Consider the following 23107-nt stretch of genomic DNA (forward strand, 5'->3'; position numbering starts at 1 on the left):
GGGAATGGAACCAAATTGGAAAACACTCTTCAGAATATTATCCAGGAGAACTTCCCCAACCTAGCAAATGTTAAGGGCACTCAGAAAGAGGGGTCAGGTTACCCACAAAGGGAAGCCCATCAGACTAACAGCAGATCTCTCTGCAGAAACCCTACAAGCCAGAAGACAGTGGGGGCCAATATTCAACATTCTTAAAGAAAAGAATTTTCAACCAAGAATTTCATATCCAGCCAAACTAAGCTTCATAAGTGAGGGAGAAATAAAATCCTTTACACACAAGCAAATGCTGAGAGATTTTGTCACCATCAGGCCTGCCTTACAAGAGCTCCTGAAGGAAGCACTAAACATGGAAACCAGTACCAGTCACTGCAAAAACATTCCAAATTGTAAAGACCATTGATGCCATGAAGAAACTTTATCAACTAACAGGCAAAATAGCCAGCTAGCATCATAATGACAGGATCAAATTCACACATAACAATATTAACCTTAAATGTAAATGGGCCAAATGCCCCAATTGAAAGACACAGGGTGGAAAATTGGATAAAGAGTCAAGACCAATTAGTATGCTGTATTCAGGAGACCCATATCATGTGCAAAGACACAGGCTTAAAATAAAGGGATGGAGGAATATTTACCAAGAAAAAAAACAGGGGTTGCAATCTTAGTCTCTGATAAAACAGACTTTAAACCACAAAGATCAAAAGAGAAAAAGAAGGGCATTAAATAATGGTAAATGGATCAATGCAACAAGAGGAGCTAACTATCCTAAATATATATGCACCCAATACAGGATAACCCAGATTTATAAAGCAATTTCAAAAAGACCTACAAAGAGACTTAGACTTCCACTCAATAATAGTGGGAGACTTTAATACCCCACTGTTGATATCAGACAGATAAACGAGACAGAAAATTAACAAGGATATCCAGGACGTGAACTCAGCTCTGGACCAAGCAGACCTAATATCTACAGAACTCTCCACCCCAAATCCACAGACTATACATTCTTCTCAGCACCACATCACATTTATTCTAAAACTGACTACATAATTGGAAGTCAAACACTCCTCTGCAAGTGCAAAAGAAAGGAAATCATAACAAACAGTCCTAGAAAACAGTGCAATCAAATTAGAACTCAGGATTAAGAAACTCACTAAAAATCACACAACTACATGGAAACTAAACCACTTGCTCCTGAATGACTACTGGCTAAATAACAAAATGAAGGCAGAAATAATGATGTTCTTTGAAACCAATGAGAACAAAGACACAACATACCAGAATCTCTGGGACACACTTAAAGCAGTGTTTAGAGGGAAATTTATAGCACTAAAGGCCCACAAGAGAAAGCAAGAATGATCTGAAATAGACACCCTAACATCACAATGAGAAGAACTAGAGACACAAGAGCAAACAAATTCAAAAGCTAGCAGAAGGTAAGAAATAACGAAGATTAGAGCAGAACTGAAGGTGACAGAGACAGGAAAAACCCTTCAAAAACTCAATGAATCCAGGAGCTGGTTTTTGTTTTTGAAAAGATCAACAAAATAGACCACTAGCCAGATTAATAAAGAAAAAAAGAGAGAAGAATCAAATAGACACAATAAAAAATGATAAAGGAAATACTGCCACTGATCCCACAGAAATACAAACTACCATCAGAGAATACTGCAAACACCTCTATGCAAATAAACCACTAAATCTAGAAGAAATGGATTAATTCCTGGACACATATGCCCTCCCAAGACTAAACCAGAAAGAGTTGAATCCCTGAATAGACCAATAACAAGTTCTGAAATTGAGGCAGCAACTAATAGCCTACCAACCAAGTCCAGGACTGGACAGATTCACAGCCGAATTCTACCAGATGTACAAAGAGGAGCCGGTACCATTCCTTCTGAAACTATTCCAAATGATACAAAAAGAGGCAATCCTCCCTAACTCATTTTACAAGGCCAGCATTATTCTGATACCAAAACTAGGCAGAGACACAATAAAAAGAAAATTTTAGGCCAATATCCCTGGTGAACATTGATGCGAAAATCCTCAATAAAATACTGGCAAACAATCCAGCAGCACATCAAAAAGCTTGTCCAAACCAACACCAAAACAGATATATAAATGAATGGAACAGAACAGAGGCCTCAGAAATAATACCACACATCTACAACCATCTGATCTTTGACAAACCTAACAAAAACAAGCAATGGAGAAAAGATACCTTATTTAATAAATAGTGTTGGGAAAACTGGCTAGCCATATGCAGAAAGCTAAAACTGAATCCCTTCCTTACACCCACTTTGTGTAAGGAAGTGGGTGAAGGATATTAACATATACTTCTCAAAAGAAGACATTATCAGTGGTCATTAGAGAAATGCAAATCAAAACCACATTGAGATACCATCTCATGCCCATTAGAATGGTGGTCATTAAAAAAAAAAATCAGGAAACAACAGATGCTAGAGAGGATGTGGAGAAATAGGAATGCTTTTACACTGAATGGGAGTGTAAATTAGGTCAACCATTGTGGAAGACATTGTGGTGATTCCTCAAGGATCTAGAACTAGAAATACATTTGACCCAGCAATCCCATTACTGGGTATATATCCAAAGGATTATAAATCATTTTAATATAAAGACGCATGCACACATATGTTTATTGTAGCACTGTTCACAATAGCAAAGATTTGGAACCAACCCAAACGCCCATCAATGATAGACTGGATTAAAAAAATGTGGTACATATACACCATGGAATACTATGCAGCCATAAAAAAGATGAGTTCGTGTCCTTTGCAGGGACATGGATGAAGCTGGAAACCATCATTCTTAGCAAACTAACACAAGAACAGAAAACCAAACACTACATATTCTCACTTATAAGTGGGAGCTGAACAATGAGAATACATGGACACAGGGAGGGGAACATCACACACCAGGGCCTGCTGGTGGGTGGGGAGATAGGGGAGAGATAGAATTAGGAGAAATACCGAATGTAGATGATGGGTTGATGGGTGCAGCAAACCACCATGGCACATGTAACAAACTTGCACATACTGCACATGTACCCCAGAACTTAAAGTATAATAATAATAATAATAAAAGAACAAATCTGGAGGCATCACATTACCTGACTTCAAACCATGCTACAAAACTATAGTTATCAAAACAGCATGGTACTCAATAAAAATAGGCATATAGACTAAGGGAACATAATGAAACAGAATAGATAACCCAGAAATAAAGCCAAATAATCACAGCCAACTCATCTTTTACAAAGTAAACAAACACTAAAGTGGGGAAAGGACACCTTAGTCAACAAATAGTGCTGGGATAATTGGCAAGTCACATGTAGAAGAATGAAACTGGATCTTCATCTCTCACCTTATGATCAAATACTTAGAAATCTAACACCTGAAACTGTAAAAGTTCTAGAAGATAACATTGGTAAAGCTCTTCTGGACACTAGCTTAGGCAAAGACTTCATGACCAAGAATCCAAAAGCAAATGAAACAAAAACAAATTATATTACATATATTATCTATTTATGATGGAACTTAATTAAACTAAAAAGCTTCTGCACAGCAAAAGAAATAATCAGCATAGTAAACAGACAACCCAGAGAGTGGGAGAAAATCTTTCCAAACATGCATCCAACAAAAGACTAATATCCAGAATATACAAGGAAGTCAAAGAAATCAGCAAGGAAAAAAACATAATCCCATCAAAAAGTGGGCTAAGAACATGAACAATTCTCAAAAGAATATATACAAATTGCCAATGAAAAAATGCTCAACATCACTAATTATCAGAGAAATGCAAATTAATACCACAATGGGATACCTACCTTACTCCTGCAAGAATGGCCATAATTAAAAAATAAAAAAATCATAGATGTTGGTGTGGATGTGGTGAAAGGGAATGTTTTCTTTTATACTGCTGGTGGGAATGTAAACTAGTACAACCACTAAGGAAAATAGTATAGAGATTCCTTTTAGAACTAAAAGTATAACTACCATTTGACCCAGCAATCCAACTACTGGGTATCTACTCAGAGGAAAAGAAGTCATTATATGAAAAAGATATTTGCACACGTGTTTGTAGCAGCACAAGTTGCATTTGCAAAAACATGGAACCAGCCTAAATGCCCATCAACCAACAAGTGGTTAAAGAAAATGTAGTATAAATAAACCAGGGAATACTACTCAGCCATAAAAAGGCATAAAATGATGCCATTCATAGCAACCTGGATGGAGTTGGAGACCATTATTCTAAGGGGAGTAACTCAGGAATGGAAAACCAAATATCACATGTTCTTCATGTTAAGTGAGAGCTAAGGTATGAGGATGAAAGGCCTAAGAATGATACAATGAATTCTGGGGATTCAGGGGGAAGGATCCCAAAGTTCCTTCCCCAGTGGGACAAGGGTAAGGAATATAGGAGTACACATTGGGTGCAGTGCACACTGCTTGGGTATTGAATGCACCAAAATCTCAGAAATTACCACTAAAAGACTCGTCTGTGCAACAAAAAACCACCTGTTCCCCCTAAACTATGGAAATAAAAAATGTATAATTTATGGAAACAGATAAACTATTAGACCTTTTTCTTTAGTATAATACATAATTCTAATTTAATTATCAAAATCCTTTATTTTTATATCACTATATCTTGGTAATCATGTTTATATATCACTATTGAAGATAGACTATTGAGTTTCCTTATTACCCTAAATATTCACTATACTAGATATTGCTGTTTGGTCTCAAGAGAATGGATCCTTAAACAGACTCACTCTTCTAATGATCGATCTAGTCCTCGGTCAGGAGATCGATGGTGAGCACGTTCTGGTGAATGACATTTTGTATTTGGCTTCATTGTAGAACTCATATGATAAGCAGTACTTGAGTAATTTTGGCGGCGAAGTTCTTGCACGGCCCTCTCCCTAAAGCAAAATAGTGATGCTTTAAAATTTTATATCCAGCAAAATTATTAAAAGTATAATAAAACTGTAGCTCAATTTATACTTTAAAATCTAACATCACAATTAAACTAAAACCTAAGAAATAATGCTTTCCATGCTGGAAAGGATTGTTTTTGAGCTTGCATCAAGATAAATTTACCTTTCAAAGCGCTCTGTTCCTAGTTGTCTTTTGGTAATGTCTAAATCAGCTTCCAATTGTGTGACAGCATTTCTGAACTGGGCCACATCTCTACTCTGGATGGCCCTATTTAAAAGAAGACAAGAGTTACAGTTGACTAAACTTAAAGTGTGGCTATGATTCCTGGGGTACACGAAACCATATTTACAGTGGTTTCTCAGCTGGTTCCAAATCACAATGTGATTTTCATGGCCAGATTTATTAGTGCATCTAAAATATGCCAATGTTAGAGATATGGTAAGTATGCAAAGTAGACTACTTGAAAAGCCTAAGCAATCCCAGTCTCATGCAATTAAACCTTCTCTGTTTCAGTTTCCCTGTGGGATCACATTATATATCATCTATCTATACTATTTACTATAAATAGCTTTTATCACATTATATATCATCTATCTATACTATTTACTATAAATAGCTTTTTATGTAAGTACTTAGAGGTATTATATAAAGTAGTAGTATGATCGAATAATTAACACTGGAATTCACTAGCTCCATGATTAATATGATGTGTTTTATATATATCTATTCAACCAAGTGCCTTATAATAAAATCTGATATACATACACAATATTCAATTTAATAGGAACTTCCTTAAGGCTAAACAATGGCTCAAAAACCCTTTGATAAGGCACAATATCATAAGAGAGATAAACATTGATGAATGTCATTCACACAGAACATTCTATCCTCTTTGCTTGCTTTCAGGATAGTATCATAGGCTGCTGAAATCTAAACTTTAAAGATTAATAACATAAACATTTCTCATGTTAATTCTACATGTTAGTATTTACCAATCAGTCTAAAACAGAGCATAGCTGTTAGGGTGGAAGTTTTGGCACATTTCACTAAGGTAGATTTCCACCTACCACCTTGAGAAAGTAATCCTGCAAAACCAGTTGAAGTAATCATAATAGTCTAGCTGTCATAATGGAAAAGAATGACTCAGTCACTGCCACCATAACCTGAAAAAGAGGAAACTGGCCCTGGCTCTGAGGCCCTTGCCTAGTCAGCGGTTCCTAGGAATGGCTGACTGCAGAGACCATGTTTCTTATCCTTCCCCATATCCTGAGCTCTTATGCGAAGACAAAGTGGAGGCTGGATGGAAAGTGTTATAGATGGGATAGGTAAGGACAGATGTTAAGGGTCCCCTATCAGTTTTTGTGAGAGGTGACCAAGTTTAATAGAAAAAAAATCACTATAAAGGCAGGCATTTCAACCCAATTCTCCAGCCAAAGGTCTTCTATAAGGTGCTAGGAGTGCTAGAGATCCAAAAAAAAGAAGCCAAAATCAATGTCCTGGGAAGTCTTCTGTATTTTGTGAATGCAGGTGTTCTTCTAGGTACCCAGTACACATTATAGGTACAAAAGAAAATATGGCACAGCAAATGCAAACATTGGCTTGCAATATCTTGGTCTAAATATGAACATTCTTCTGGTTTCAGACTGCTTATTTTTTTCTTATTTTGTTATATTTCCTAAAGGCAATATTTTAGATCAGATGTTCTATTATACTCAAAACTCTGTTGGAAAGAATAGAGATCATTAAATTTAGATAAGAAAAATACAATAGCAAAAGCACTAACTCTTAGGCAAATCATAATATTTCTGATCCTCTGTTTAATTAATGGCATATGAGAGGCAAATTCTCTAAATTCTAGTTTTAAAAATCTACTAATCTATAAAGACCAGAAATTTAAGATGTATAATTTTACATTGCTAAACAACTCACATTTTATTTTCTGCAAAACAAAGGTGTTCCTTAAGAAGCTGAATTTCAGATTCTTTTTCTTGAAGTGCTATCTGAGACTGATATTCTTTGTCTCGATTGGCCACCAGCAAAGCTTCTAGATTCTGCATGGAGATTCTCTCATTTGTCATCTGACTCCTCAGGAGTTCAATTTCAGAACGAGCAGAATCTAACTCATTCTCCATCTGTACAATAATAAAAAGATATCTATACTTGTTCCCATTACTTTACTTAACTATTATATTATCAGGGACTCACAAAATTTTCATAATCTGTTATAAACTGGCAAATACTTTTAATGTGATTCGAAATTGTGTCCCTCCTTCTCACCAAATAAACACACCACACATGTATGTATAGTATCACTTTCTCCATCTCTTTGATCACATCAGAAAATTCCTTAAGAAAAGGCTTATTAATTTCAAACTGCAACCAGTTTCTACTACCAGCTTTGATATTTCTTTATATACTCCTGCAAGACTGACAGGATGATGTCTATGAGTACTGCTTTGTCCTGAGTCAGGTGAGCTACATGCTTATTAGAATGTCATTGGACTCCATAATTAAGGAATATAAGGAGTAATTATACATTCCTTCCTTGTATAAACTTGTGGAAAGCTTCCTTTTTTGAAAGTTATCTTGATAGTCCCAGCTACTTAGGAGGCTGACACAGGAGAATTGCTTGAACCAGGGAGGCAGAGGTTGCAGTGGGCTGAGATCGTGCCACTGCACTCTTGCCAGGGTGACAGAGTGAGACTTCGTCTCAAAAAAAAAAAGAAAGTTATGTTGAGCCTTAAAATATTCCTTGTGACACAATTGGTTTTTCAAAAGGAGGAAGAACAATCACTAGTAAAAAAAATATTCCTTATCTTGTAATGTACATAATAAATCTTATATGCATTTAAAAAGTTAAATGTGAAAAGGTAAACTTTAAATTCCAGTAAAAGAAATAAAAGTGAAATTACAGGGAAAGGAGATAGGCAAGCAGGGAAATAATTTTCTAAGCTAGATACAATGCAAAAAAAAAGTGTGGTCACATTAAAAAAAAAACCAACACATTTTGATAGTCAATATGAACTTAACGAAAATTTGAAAGGAAACAACTGGAAGACAAATAAACTTAGTAAATAAGGTTAATTGTTTATATCTCTACTAACGTAAAGAACTCATATGAACTGATGAGAAATATGAGCTAAATGATAATGATCAGAAAATTTACTAAAGAAGAAATAAAATTGAATTGTAAACATATGGGGAAATTTTACCCTTAATAGTAATAAAATAAATTAGAACAAGATGCCATTACTAGTTCGGGGTTCACCTCCTCCCAGCCCCTGCCCAGGGACGGAGTCTTGCCCTGTCGCCTAGGCTGGAGTGCAGTGGTGCGATCTTGGCTCACTGTAACCTCTACCTCCTGAGTTCAAGCAATTCTGCCTCAGCCTCCTGAGTAGCTGGGATTAGAGGCATGCACCACTACACCCAGCTAATTTTTATATTTTTAGTAGACGGGGTTTCACTGGGTTAGCCAGGATGGTCTGGAACTCCTGATCTCGAGATCCACCCATCTCAGCCTCCCAAAGTGCTGTGATTACAGCGTGAGCAACTGAGCCCGGCCCAGGGTTTTTTTTACCTTGACATTACTGATCTTTTGGGTTGGATCATTACTTGGAGTGGGGGCAGCACTATGCGTTACAGGATGCTTAGCAGTATTCCTGGCCTCTGCCCAATCGATGCCACCAGCATTCCCTACTCTAGTCATGACCATTAAAAAGGTCATTATTAAATGCACACTGGGAGCAAAATCTCTTTCAGCTGAACCAGAAAAAACTCTACCAAAGACACTGTTCTAATCTATCTAGTGGAAAAATGTGTTAGTTTGTGTTAACGAACATTACATTGGGCAATGGCAATCTCATATACTTTGCTGGCAGGAGTAGAAAATGAACCATGATTTTTTTTTGATAATAGCTTTTTTGATGTAATTCACATGGCATCAATTATTTTTAGCATATTAACACAGTTGTACAATCATTACCACAATCTAATGTTAGAACTTTTTCATCATCTCAAAAAGAAACTCAGTGTCAAGCATGGTGGCTAAAACCTGTAATCCCAGCACTCTGGGAGGCCAATGTAGGCAAATTGCTTCAGTTCAGGAGTTCGAGACCAGTCTGGGCAACATGGTGAAACCCCATCACTACAAAAAATACAAAAACTTAGCCAGCCATGGTGACATAGGCCTGTAGTCCCAACTAGTCAGGAGGCTGAGGTGAGAAATCACCTGAGCCCGGGAGGTCGAGGCTACAGTGAGCCAAGATAGCACCACTGCATTCCAGCCAGGGCTACTGGAGGAGACCATTATCTCAAAAAAACAAAAACTAAAACAAAACAAAAAAACAACACAGAACACTCTGTGGCCCTAGGCAACCCCTAAACTATTTTCTACTATTTGCCTCATTCTGGATATTTCATATACACAGAAACAAACAATGTGTATGTGGTCATTTGTGACTGGATTCCTTTATTAGCATAATGTTTTTAAGAATTGTCAATGTTTTAGCAAGTATCAAAATTTCGTTACTTGTATTGCCTAGTAACACTCCATTGCATAGATAAACCACAGATCTATTCATGAGTTAAACATATTTGGCTTATTATACCTTGGGACTAATATAAATAATATTGCCATAAAGATTTGTATACAAGTTTTTGCATGGACATGTTTTCCATTACTCTTTAACACACAGAAGTGACATTTATGAGCTGTATGGTAATCTAATTTTTAACATTTTGAGGAACTGCCAAAATGATTTCCAAAGTTGCCTCAATATTTTACATTTCCACCAGCAATATATGAAGGTTTCACTTTTTCCACATTTTTGTCAACATTTTTTATCTTCTCTGTGACTATAGCCATCCTAGTTGTTGTGAAATAGTATGATTTTGATTTGCATTTTTCTATTAATGATGTTCAGCATCTTTTCATTGTTAAGATGGCGTTACTCCCAAAATTGATCCACACATTTAAGGCAGTGCTTTATCAGAATCCCAGGTGTCTTCTTTGTAGAAACTGTTAAACTGATCTAAAACTCATATGGAAGTGCAAGTGACCCAGAATTGCCAAAATCTTGAAAAAGAAAAACTTGAGAGAATCACACTTCCTGATTTCAAAGCTGGCTGCAAAACTAAAGTAATCAGCATGATACTAGTATAAGGAAAGACATAGAGTTTGATGGAACAGAATTCAGAGTCCAGAAATGGTTTATACATTCGTGTTCTGACCCACGAACATGGGATGTGTTTCCATTTATTTAGGTCTCCTTTAATCTCTGTTAAAATGTTCTGTAGTTTTGTAACTTCTTTTGTTAAATTAATTCCTAAGTGTTTGTCCCTTTTTTCTTTTTTCTTGGAGACAGAGTCTTATTCAGTCACCAGGCTGGAGTGCCGTGGAATGATCTCTGCTCACTGCAACCTCCGATTTCCTGGTTCAAGCAATTCTCCTGCCTCGGCTTCCTGAGTAGCTGGGATTATAGGCATCCACGCCCAACTAATTTTTGCATTTTTAGTAGAGACAGTTTCGCCATGTTGGCCACAATGGTCTCAATCTCCTGACCTCGTGATCTGCCCGCCTTGGCCTCCCAAAGTGTTGGGTTTACAGTGAGCCACAGCACCCGGCTGTATTTATTCTTTTTTAATGCTACCCTTTTTGATGCAATTCAATTTGATAGAATTGTTTTCTTATTTTCATTTTCAGATTGTTCATTGTTATTGTATAGAAATAAAAAATACAATAATTGGATATTGATCTTGTATCCTACAACCCTGATGCTCATTTATTATTTCTAGTAGTTTTTTCATTGATTCTTAGGATTTTCTGTATTTCAGATCATGTCACCTGCAAACAGAGATAGTTTTACTTATTTTCCATTCTGGATGCCTTTTATTTCTTTTTCTTGCCTAATTGCCCTGCCTAGAACCTCTGCTACAATGTTAAATAGAAAAGGCAAGGTTGGTATTCTTGTCTTGAAACTGATCTTAGGGCAAAAGCATTCTACCAGGCTTGCTGTGCGGTTTTCACAGGTGCCCTTTATGAGGTCAAGAAAGTTTCTTTCAATTCATAGTTTGTTTATACACTGTTTTTATAAAGGCAAGAATGTTGGATTTTACCAAATGCTTTTTCTGCATCCATTGAGGCCGTGTGGTTTTCATTCTTGATTCTATTGATATGATGATATATTAATTGATTTTCAGGTATTACACTAACCCAGCATTCATGGAATAAACCCTACTTGAGGGTGTAGATTTCTTTTTTTTTTTTTTTTTTTTTGCATTTTAGGTTTTGGGGTACATGTGCAGAACAGGCAAGATAGTTGCATAGGTACACACATGGCAGTGTATTTTGCTGCCTTCCTCCCCTTCACCCACATTTGGCATTTCTCCCCAGGCTATCCCTCCCCAGCTTCCCGCCCCCACTGTCCCTCCCCTATTCCCCCCAATAGACCCCAGTGTGTAGTACCCCCTTCCCTGTGTACATGTGTTCTCATTTTTCCTCACCCGCCTATGAGTGAGAATATGCGGTATTTGTCAGTTTGTTGAGAATGATGTTCTCCAGATTCATCCATGTCCCTACAAAGGACACAAACTCATCATTTTTGATTGCTGCATAATATTCCATGGTGTATATGAGGGTGTAGACTTCATTTTATGTGTTGTTGGATTCAGTTTTATAGTATTTTCTTGAGAATTTTTCATCTGTATTCATAAGAGATACTGGTCTGCAGTTTTATTTTTCCTGTGAGGTCTTTGTCTGGTTTTGGCCTCACGGCAATAATGGCTTCATAGAATGCATTGGGAAATGTTCTCTGCTACTTTTGGAAGTTTGCAAAAATTTTGGATAAATGCATCTTGAATCATTTGGAAGAATTCACAACTGAAGCCATCTGGGCCTTGATATTACTTTATGGAAATTTAAAATTTTCTATTTTGACCTCTTAAGTTGTAGGTTTATTCAGATTTTCTACTTTTCTTTCAGTCAGATTTAATAGTCTGTGTTTTTTTGGAAACTTGTGGATTTCATCCAAGCATTTAATTTTTGGCATTCAATTCTTCATAATATTCCCCTATGACACTTTTTTACTAGGATAGTAGTGATGTCTCTTCTCTTATTCCCGATTTTAGTAATTTGACTCTGTCACTTTGCTAAAGATTTGTCAATTGTGTTGATATTCTGAAAGAACAAGCTTGTGACTTCTTTGATTATCAGTTGTTCTCTCAACTTAGTTTTTGTTCTAATCTTGATTATTATTTTCATTCTTCTTACTGTGGGTTTAGTTTGTTCCCTTTTTTCAGTGTTCTGAGTGGAAGGCTAGGTAAGTGACTTAAGATCTTTCTTCTTCTTTTTTTTTAATATAGATAGGAATTTATAGCTATAAATTTCCCTGTAAGTACTGCTTTAACTGCATCCTGTATGTTTTGACACAATACATACTCATTTTCGCTAATCTCAGAGTATTTTCTATTTTTCCTTTGTGATTTCTTCTTTGACTCACCACTGCTTGGGAATGTACTGCTCAATTTTTATATACTTGTAAATTTACAAAATTTCCTTCTTTTATCAATCCCTAACAATTCCATTGTGGTGGGAGAACATACTTTGCATAAGTTCAATCCTTTTAAATCTATTAAGGCTTGTTTTATGGCCTAATGTATGATCAGTTCTGGAGGATCTTCCATGTTGAGAAGACTATGTATTCCACTGTTGTTGAAAGAGTGTTTTATATGTTTATGTTAATGCAAATTTGGTTTCAGTGTTGTTGAAATCCTGTATTTCCTTGTTGATGCTCTGCCTAGCTGCTCTCTTCATTATTGAAAGTGAGGTACTGATGTCTGCAATTATTACTGTTGAATTATTTCCAGCTCAACACAGAAATGCTATTTCTACATAGCTGTATTTACTCCTTCTCTCATTAGGGATATTACTGCTTACATTTACATCTCTATATGTCACAAGTCCAATGATATATTATTACAATTATTACTTTTAAATTTTATAGCTTTTAAAGAAATTGTTAGAAGGACAGCAAACATACATAGTCAGACTTAGCAAATACCTCAAAGCAGCCCTTTTAAATATGTTCAAAGAAACAAAGGAAATCATACTTAAGGAAGTAAAGTAAGGCCATAAATAGATGAATGGATAAAGAAAATGTGGTATATATACAAAATAGAATACTATGCAGCAACAATCTCCAACCTTTTTGTCACCATGGACTGGTTTCATGGAAGAAAATTTTTCCATGGACAGCAGTGGGGGTGGGGATGGTTTGGGGATGAAACTGTTCTACCTCAGATCATCAGGCATTAGTTAGATTCTCACAAGGAGTGTGCAACCTAGATCCCTCACATGTGCAGTTCACAATATGGTGCATGCTCCTATGACAATCTAATGCCACTTATGATCTGACAGGAGGCAGAGCTCAGGCAGTAATGCTCACTAACCCACCTACCGCTCACCTCCTCCTGCTGTGCGGGTGAGACTGGTACCAGTTTGTGGTAACAGGCCATGGACCCATGCAGGTCTGTGGCCCAGGGGTAGAAACAGAGAGTAGAATGGTGAAAGGAGGAAGGACTGAAAAAGGGAAGATGTTGATCAAAGAGTTCAAAGTTTTAGTTTGACTGGAGAAATAAGTTTTGGTGATTTATTACACTGCATGGTGACCACAGTTAATAATAATCTACTGTATAATTCAAAATTTCAAAAAGAATAAAATTTTAATATCACTCCAAAAAATAATTTGATAATTTGATATGTTAATTAGCTTAATTAAACCTGTCTACCATACATACATCAAATCTTTCTACACACATAGACCAAAACATCACACTGTACTCCATAAATATACACAATTATTTGTCAATTAAAAAGATAAGAAAAAGTAAAAGAAGGCATAATAACAATGTCTCATCAAATAACTAATAATAAAGAAATAATAAGCTGCTCTAAAAAGCAGTTTCTTTTGTTTGCTTTATTTTCCTATGGATGGGTGGCATTTTCTTGGATTTTTGAAGGTAAAATTTTTTTGTTGTTGAAAATTAGAAATTTTAAAAAATACATTGTAGCACCTCTAAATACTGATCCTCCCCATCTTGGGTCTTGTTATGGTTGGTTTGTTTTCTTATTATTTCTCTGGACTGTTTCTCTGATGTCTATTTCCCTTGCAGTACATAGCCTCTGATGTTGCTCCTCAGGGTATACACATAGTTACTCTGATCCCCTTCCATGGGCATGCACAGTCACCCTAGTTCCTACCCCTAGGATGACAATGGATTTACTCAGGCTCTCTTTGACTGTCTCTTAAGCGTCTGGCTGGTCTGGCCCTACTGGTATCAAATCCAACTATTAGCCTCTATTAATTGTTAGCTGAATGTTCTATTGATTTTGACAATCACTGTGGGTTAACTTGCTTCACAGTCTGATCCAATTACATTTGATCCCTTTGCAGGGGTACTACTTCCCAACGCAAGCATTGTTGAGGTATGATTGACAAATAAAAATTATATATACTTAAGGTATATAACATGATGTTTTGATACACACATACATTGTAAAATGATTACCACAATTAAGCTAACTAACATATTCATCACCTCTCTCTCATCTAGTTACTACTGTATGTGTGTGATAAGAACACAAGATCTATTCACAGCAAATTTCAACTATACAGTATATTAACTATAGTTACCATGCTGTACATTAGATCTCCCAAACTTACTCACTTTGTAACTGAAAATTTGTACACCCTGACCAATGTCTCTCTTCTTACCCTACTCCCTTCACCCTCAGCCCCTCATCACCACCATCCACTCTCAGTCAAACTCACAGAAGAAGGGGTAGTTTTGAGGCAAGTTATTGAGGCTTGCTCTGACCCCAGAAGGGCTCGTGTTAGCTGCCGCTGTCCATGGTTCTCTATTCAACTTCTAAGTGTTTTCATGAAGTTTCCTCTTAATTGTGAAGCAGTGGCTTTTTGAAAGCTCATTGGCTGTATGTGCCAAAATTTCCACTTGTGGGAATCGATCTTAAGGATATAATGCAAAATGTGATAAAAGTTTTATGTAAAAAAAAAGTTCATGTTAAAAATTTTTAAATTTTTATACAGAAATGGTAAAAAGTAGAATAATCCATTTAATACATTATATTACAAATATGCAAAAGAACACAAAAATCTGGCTAGGAAAAGAAAAGGGCCAGAAGGAAATGTAACAAAACGTCTATAGTGGGAGAAAGTACCTTATTCTAGTTTTAGGTTCTGAAATTCATTTTGGCCTAAGATGATGACCACACTTTAAAAATCCTTTGCTTTCTTCAAAAATTATTTGAGATTCTCCAAAGCACTTCTTATGCCTAAAGAAATCATCTATAACATAAGTATTAATTAAAGGACATTAAAGGAAGAATATTTGGAATTCATGTTCTCAAAATTCCTCTTGAGAAGAGTTAGTTCATAGATATATGATTATTTTAGAAATAGAAAATCAAGACCCGAGTGTACTGTACATTATGTGAATTATATCCCAATAAATATATCTCAGTAAATATTATTTTTTTAAAAAGAAAAGCAAAGAAAACTAAGACTGAAAAAAGGTCCAGACAGTGCTTTAAACTATTTTTGTAGGAGAATGAAGGTAGTAATATAGATATTTTTGACCCTAACTTCTCCTTTCTTATTTAAAATTATGAGTGATCTCAGGGATGGAAGGTTAATTCAATATTCAAAAACAATCAACATGATCTATCATATTAATAGGTTAAAGAAGAAAGATAATTGGATCTGATAATTAGATGCTGAAAAAGCAGTTGACAAAATTCAACATCTATCTATGATAAAAAAAAAAACTCTTAGAAATATGGGAATAGAGGGGAACTCTCTCTACTTCATAAGAGCAACTAGAAAATACTACAGATAACAGTAAACTTAGTCGTGAAACACTGAATGCTTTCTGCCTAATACTGGAAAGAAGGCAACATGCCTTATTTGCACCACTCTTATTTGACAGTGCTTAATTATGAAAGAGTGCGAAAAGGTACACAGATCAGAAAGAATTAAAACTGTTCTTATTTTCAGATACAATGGTTGTTTACCTAGAAAACCCCAGGGAATCTGCAGGAAAACTCCTAGAAGTAATAACTAGATTTGGCAAGTTCACAGGAGACAAGATAAACATTCAGAAATTAAAATTGTTGACCAGGCAAAGTGGCTCATGCCTTTAATCCCAGGAGGCCTTGGAAGGTGGATAACATGAGGTCAGAAGTTCAAGACCAGCCTGGCAAACATGATGAAACCCTGTCCCTACTAAAAATACAAAAATTAGCTGGGTGTGGTGGTGTGTGCTGGTAATCCCAGCTTCTCGGGAGGCTAAGGCAGGAGAATCGCTTGAACCCAGGAGGTGGAGGTTACAGTGAGCCAAGATCATGCCACTGTACTCCAACCTGGACAACAGAGCGAGACTCCATGATAAAAAAAAATTAAAAGTGTTAGCTGGGCATGCTGGCTAATGCCTGTAATCCCAGCACTTTGGGAGGCTGAGGCAGGAGGATTGATTGAGGCCAGAAGTTCGAGACCAGCCTGGGCAACCTAGCAAGACCCCATCTCTACAAAAATTAAAATGTTAGCCAGGCACGGTAGCACATGCCTGTAGTGTCGCCCAGCTACTTGGGAGGCTTAGGTGAAAGGATCACTTGAGCCCAGGGGCTCAAGGCTGCACTAATCTATGTGCCACTGCACTCCAGCCTGGGTGACAGAGTGAAATCTAATTTCTAAAACCAAACCAAAAGAAAACAGAAGAATAAAAATCAACTGTACTTCTACATACTAGCAAGAAACACATTGACAATGACATTAAAACTAAATTACCATTTATAATAGCTCAAAAAATAATACTTTTTATTTTATAGGTAGAAATCTAAACATGTGCAGAACTTGCATGCTGAAAACTACACAAAGTTAACAAAAGAAATCAAGGAAGATCTAAGTAAGACATATCACATTCACGAACTGAAAGCTTTAGCATAGTAAACATGTTAATTCTCCTCAAGATAATGGAATTTTAATGCAATTCCTATCAAAATCCAAATAGGATTTTTGTTGATATAAAAAGATTATTCTTAAAACATATGTGAAAAATCAAAGAGACTAGAATACCTAAAATAATTTTGAAAAAAAAGAGAATAAAGCAGATAAACCTGAATTAAAGACAATATATAACTAGACTAATCAAAATTGTGTGGTATTGGTGAAAAGACAGCTATATAGGTCAATGTGAAAGAAGAGAAAACCAAGAAATAGGCCCACACAAATATGCCCAACTGATTTTTCATGAAATCTTTTCAGTGGCAGAAAGAAAGGTTTTTAAGCAAATAGTACTGAAGCAGTTGGATAATCACAGAGAGAGAGAGAGAGAGAGAGAGAGAGAGAGAGAGAGAGAGACCTCTATGTAAACCTCATACTTCATGCAGAATTAACTCAAAATAGGTCATGGAACTACATGTGAAAAATAAAATTATAAAACATTTAGAATAAGAAGTAGGAAAATCTTTGGGATTTAGAGCTATAGCAAATAATATTTAGACTTAAGCCAAAAGCACAATCCATAAAGGGAAAATTTATAAATGTGACTTCATCAAAACTGAAAACTTTTTATCTGAGAAAGACCCTGTTAAGAGGATAAAAACCACAAGCCACATACTTAGTGAAAGAACATATTTGCAAACCACATGTCTGATGAAGGAGTCCCCAGCCCCCAGGCCACAGACTGCTACCAGTCCGTGGTCTGTTAGGAACTGGGCTACACAGCAGGAGGTGAGTGCAGGCAAGCCAGTAAAGCTTCATCTGTATTTACAGCTGCTCCCCATCACTTGCATTACTGCCTGAGCTCTGCCTCCTGTCAGATCAGCAGCAGCATTAGATTCTCATAGGAGCAGAACCCTATTGTGAACTGCACAGGCAAGGGATCTCAGTTGCGCACTCTTTAAAAGAATCTAATACCTGATGATCTGAGGTGGAGATGAGGCACTGATGTTAGCTCTGGGGGAGCAGCTGCAAATATAGATTAACATTAGCAGAAAGGTTTGACAGCACAGAGACCATAATAAATCAATTACTTGCAGACTAATATCAAAACCCTATCACTGAGTGGCAAGTGACAATTAAGATGCATTTGGTGGTAGGCTTTATAGTGGCAAGTGAGTTGATGTGCTTCAATTGTATAGCCCGCCCATTCTTTTATTTACCACTTCCATTCAGGTCTCTTTCCTGCATTTGAGTACTTATCTCATTCACAGTTTTGGTAAGCCCACAAGCTAACCCTAGCCAAAATGAGTAAAAAACAAACATCCTTAGAAAACTTCTTTGAAAAGGGCAAAAGACCCAATGATGAGACAGCCGAAGACTCTAAGACTGCCAAAAAAGGAAAGCTGCATTTAAAAGAAAATACCAAGCCCTACTTAAATTACGGGTTCACTGCAACAGGTGACTCACATTCTCCAAGTCTGCTTTGTATATCCAATGAAATCATGAAACCTTCAAAACTGCTTTGCCATATGGTGACCAAGCACCCTGCATTAAAAGACAAGCCTTCGGAGTTTTTCAAAAGAAAAAAAAATGTGAACACAAAGAACAGAAGCCATTATTAAAGACTACCACTTCATCAAATGCATTTCCACTAAGAGCATCATTCTTAGTGGCTAAACGCATTGCTAATGCTAGGAAGCCCTTTGCTATTGTGAAGAGTTGCTCCTGCCTACTGATAAGGATATCTGTCATAAAATTTTAGGAGAGGCTGAAGTTCAAAAGGTGGCACATGTTCCTCTTTCAGCTAGTATCATAACTAGATGAATAACTAGATGAAATAACAGACAATATTTAGAAACAATTGTTAGAGAGGATTAATGAGTCACTGTGGTATGCAATCCAGGTTGATGAGTCTACCGATGTTGACAGCAAGGCAACAATGCTTGTTTCTATGTCATATTTTGCAGGAGCAAGTGCATGAGGATATATTTTTTTGTTTTGTACTTTTTCTTTTTTTTTATTGTACTTTAGGTTCCGGGGTACATGTGCAGATCATGCAAGATTGTTGCATCGTTACACACATGGCAAGGTGGTTTGCTGCCTTCATCCCCCCATCACCTACATCTGGCATTTCTCCCCCTGTTATCCCTCTCTGATCTCCCCATCTCCCTCCCCACTGTCCCTCCCTTGTCACCCCCAACAGACCCCAGTGTGTGATGCTCTCTCTCTGTGTCCATGTGTTCTCATTGTTCAATACCCACCTATGAGTGAGAACATGCAGTGTTTTATTTTCTGTTCTTGTGTCAGTTTGCTGAGAATTATGGTTTCCAGATTCATCCATATCCCTACAAAGGACATGAACTCATCGTGTCTTATGGCTGCATAGTATTCCATGTGAATATGTGCCATATTTTCCCAGTCCAGTCTATCGTCGATGGGCATTTGGGTTGGTTCCAGGTCTTTGATATTGTAAACAGTGCCACAATGAACATACATGTGCATGTGTCCTTATAATAGAATGATTTATAATCCTTTGGGTATATCAGTAATGGGATTGCTGGGTCAAATGGAATTTCTATTTCTAGGTCCTTGAGGAAGTGCCACACTGTCTTCCACAATGGTTGAACTAGTTTACACTCCCACCAACAGTGTAAAAAATGTTCCTGTTTCTCCACATTCTCTCCAGCATCTGGTATCTCCAGATTTTTTAATGATCGCCATTCAAACTGGACTGAGATGGTATCTCCATATGGTTTTGATCTGCATTTCTCTAATAATCAGTGATGGTGAGCATTTTTTCATGTGTTTTTTGGCCTCATATATGTATTCTTTTGTTTTTTTTTTTAATTTTTTATTGCATTTTAGGTTTTGGGGTACATGAGCAGAGCATGCAAGACAGTTGCGTAGGTACACACATGGCAGTGTGTTTTGCTTCCTTTCTCCCCTTCACCCACATTTGGCATTTCTCCCCAGGTTATCTCTCCCCACCTCCACCTCCCACTGGCCCTCCCCTTTTCCCCCCTATAGACCCCAGTGTTTACTACTCCCCTCCCTGTGTCCATGTGTTCTCATTTTTCATCACCCGCCTATGAGTGAGAATATGCGGTGTTTCATTTTCTGTTCTTGTGTCAGTTTGCTGACAATGATGTTCTCCAGATTCATCCATGTCCCTACAAAGGACACAAACTCATCATTTCTGATTGCTGCATAATATTCCATGGTGTATATGTGCCACATTTTCCCAATCCAGTCTATCATCAGTGGGCATTTGGGTTGATTCCAGGTCTTTGCTATTGTAAACAGTGCTGCAATGAACATTCGTGTGCATGTGTCCTTATAGTAGAACGATTTACAGTCTTTTGGATATATACCCAGTGATGGGATTGCTGGGTCAAATGGAATTTCTATTTCTAAGGCCTTGAGGAATCGCCACACTGTCTTCCACAATGGTTGAACTAATTTACACTCCCACCAACAGTGTAAAAGTGTTCCTTTTTCTCCACATCCTCTCCAGCATCTGTTGTCTCCAGATTTTTTAATGATCGCCATTCTAACTGGTGTCAGATGGTATCTCAATGTGGTTTTGATTTGCATCTCTGATGACTAGTGACGATGAGCATTTTTTCATATGATTGTTGGCCTCATATATGTCTTCTTTAGTAAAGTGTCTGCTCATATACTTTTCCCACTTTTGAATGGGCTTGTTTGCTTTTTTCCTGTAAATCTGTTTGAGTTCTTTGTAAATTCTGGATATCAGCCCTTTGTCAGATGGGTAAACTGCAAAAATTTTTTCCCATTCTGTTGGTTGCAGATTCACTCTAGTGACTGTTTCTTTTGCCGTGCAGAAGCTGTGGAGTTTCATTAGGTCCCATTTGTCTATTTTGGCTTTTGTTGCCAATGCTTTTGGTGTTTTGTTCATGAAGTCCTTGCCTACTCCTATGTCTTGGATAGTTTTGCCTAGGTTTCCTTCCAGGGTTTTTATCGTGCCAGGTCTTATGTTTAAGTCTTTAATCCATCTGGAGTTAATTTTAGTGTAAGGTGTCAAGAAGGGGTCCAGTTTCTGCTTTCTGCACATGGCTAGCCAGTTTTCCCAACACCATTTGTTAAACAGGGAATTCTTTCCCCATTGCTTGTTTTTGTCAGGTTTATCAAAGATTCTATGGTTGTAGATATGTTGTGTTGCCCCTGATGTCTCTGTTTTGTTCCATTGGTCTATATCTCTGTTTTGGTACCAGTACCATGCTGTTTTGATTACTGTAGCCTTGTAGTATAGTTTGAAATCTGGTAGTGTGAGCCCCCCGTTGTGTTTTTTTTGCTTAGAATTGACTTGGCTATGCGGGCTCTCTTTTGGTTCCATATGAAGTTCATGGTGGTTTTTTCCAGTTCTGTGAAGAAAGTCAATGGTAGCTTGATGGGTATAGCATTGATTCTGTAAATTACTTTGGGCAGTATAGCCATTTTCACGATATTAATTCTTCCTAACCATGAACATGGAATGTTTATCCATCTGTTTGTGTCCTCTCTGATTTCATTGAGCAGTGGTTTGTAGTTCTCCTTGAAGAGGTCCCTTACGTTCCTTGTGAGTTGTATTCCAAGGTATTTTATTCTTTTTGTAGCAATTGTGAATGGCAGTTTGTTCTTGATTTGGCTTTAAGTCTGTTATTGGTGTAGATGAATGCTTGTGATTTTTGCACATTGATTTTATATCCTGAGACTTTGCTGAAGTTGCTTATCAGTTTCAGGAGTTTTTGGGCTGAGGCAATGGGGTCTTCTAGGTATACTATCATGTCGTCTGCAAATAGAGACAATTTGGCTTCCACCTTTCCTATTTGAATACCCTTTATTTCTTTTTTTTTTTTTTTAAATCCATTTATTATACTTTAAGTTCTGGGGTACATGCGCAGAACGTGCAGACTTGTTCCATAGGTATACACATGCCATGGTGATTTGCTGCCTTTATTTCTTTTTCTTGCCTGATTGCTCTGGCTAGAACTTCCAGTACTATATTGAATAGGAGTGGTGAGAGAGGGCATCCTTGTCTAGTGCTGGATTTCAAAGGGAATGCTTCCAGTTTTTGCCCATTCAGTATGATATTGGCTGTTGGTTTGTCATAAATAGCTTTTATTACTTTGAGATACGTTCCATCGATACCTAGTTTATTGAGGGTTTTTAGCATAAGGGCTGTTGAATTTTGTCAATGCCTTCTCTGCGTCAATTGAGATAATCATGTGGTTTTTGTTTTTGGTTCTGTTTATGTGGTGAATTACGTTGATAGACTTGCATATGTTGAACCAGCCTTGCATCCCTGGGATGAATCCTACTTGGTCATGATGAATAAGTTTTTTGATTTGCGGTTGCAATCGGTTTGCCAATATTTTATTGAAGATTTTTTCATCTATGTTCATCATGGATATTGGTCTGAAGTTTTCTTTTCTTGTTGGGTCTCTGCCAGGTTCTGGTATCAGGATGATGTTGGTCTCATAAAATGATTTGGGAAGGATTCCCTCTTTTTGGATTATTTGGAATAGTTTTAGAAGGAATGGTACCAGCTCCTCTTTGTGTGTCTGGTAGAATTCGGCTGTGAACCCATCTGGACCTGGGCTTTTTTTGTGTGGTAGGCTCTTAATTGCTGCCTCGACTTCTGCTCTTGTTATTGGTCTATTCATAGTTTCAGCTTCCTCCTGGTTTAGGCTTGGGAGGACACAGGAGTCCAGGAATTTATCCATTTCTTTCAGGTTTACTAGTTTATGTGCATATAGTTGTTTGTAATATTCTCTGATGATGGTTTGAATTTCTGTGGAATCTGTGGTGATTTCCCCTTTATCATTTTTTATTGCATCTATTTGGTTGTTCTCTCTTTTCTTTTTTATCAGTCTGGCTAGTGGTCTGTCTATTTTGTTGATCTTTTCAAAAAACCAGCTCTTGGATTTATTGATTTTTTGAAGGATTTTTCGTGTCTCAATCTGCTTCAGCTCAGCTCTGATCTTAGTTATTTCTTGTCTTCTGCTGGGTTTTGAGTTTTTTTGATCTTGCTCCTCTAGCTCTTTCAATTTTGACGATAGGGTGTCAATTTTGGATCTCTCCATTCTCCTCATATGGGCACTTATTGCTATATACTTTCCTCTAGAG

General features: G+C 37.0%; 1 protein-coding gene across 24 annotated transcripts in view; it reads right to left on the bottom strand.

Moving 5' to 3' along the window:
• The window catches only part of TSGA10 (testis specific 10), a 184204-nt gene that overhangs the window by 13726 nt on the left and 147371 nt on the right, over positions 1-23107 (bottom strand). For all 24 annotated transcript variants that reach the window (XM_078348759.1, XM_078348758.1, XM_078348755.1 and 21 more), the window contains 3 exons: positions 6894-7096; positions 5127-5231; positions 4799-4948 (listed from right to left, as the gene is read on the bottom strand). In XM_078348759.1, coding sequence (XP_078204885.1) covers positions 4799-4948; positions 5127-5231; positions 6894-7096 — 458 coding nt within the window. The remainder of the gene's footprint in view (positions 1-4798; positions 4949-5126; positions 5232-6893; positions 7097-23107) is intronic.

Source organism: Callithrix jacchus, chromosome 14, assembly GCF_049354715.1.
Source record: "Callithrix jacchus isolate 240 chromosome 14, calJac240_pri, whole genome shotgun sequence".
Classification (NCBI taxonomy): Eukaryota; Metazoa; Chordata; class Mammalia; order Primates; family Cebidae; genus Callithrix; species Callithrix jacchus.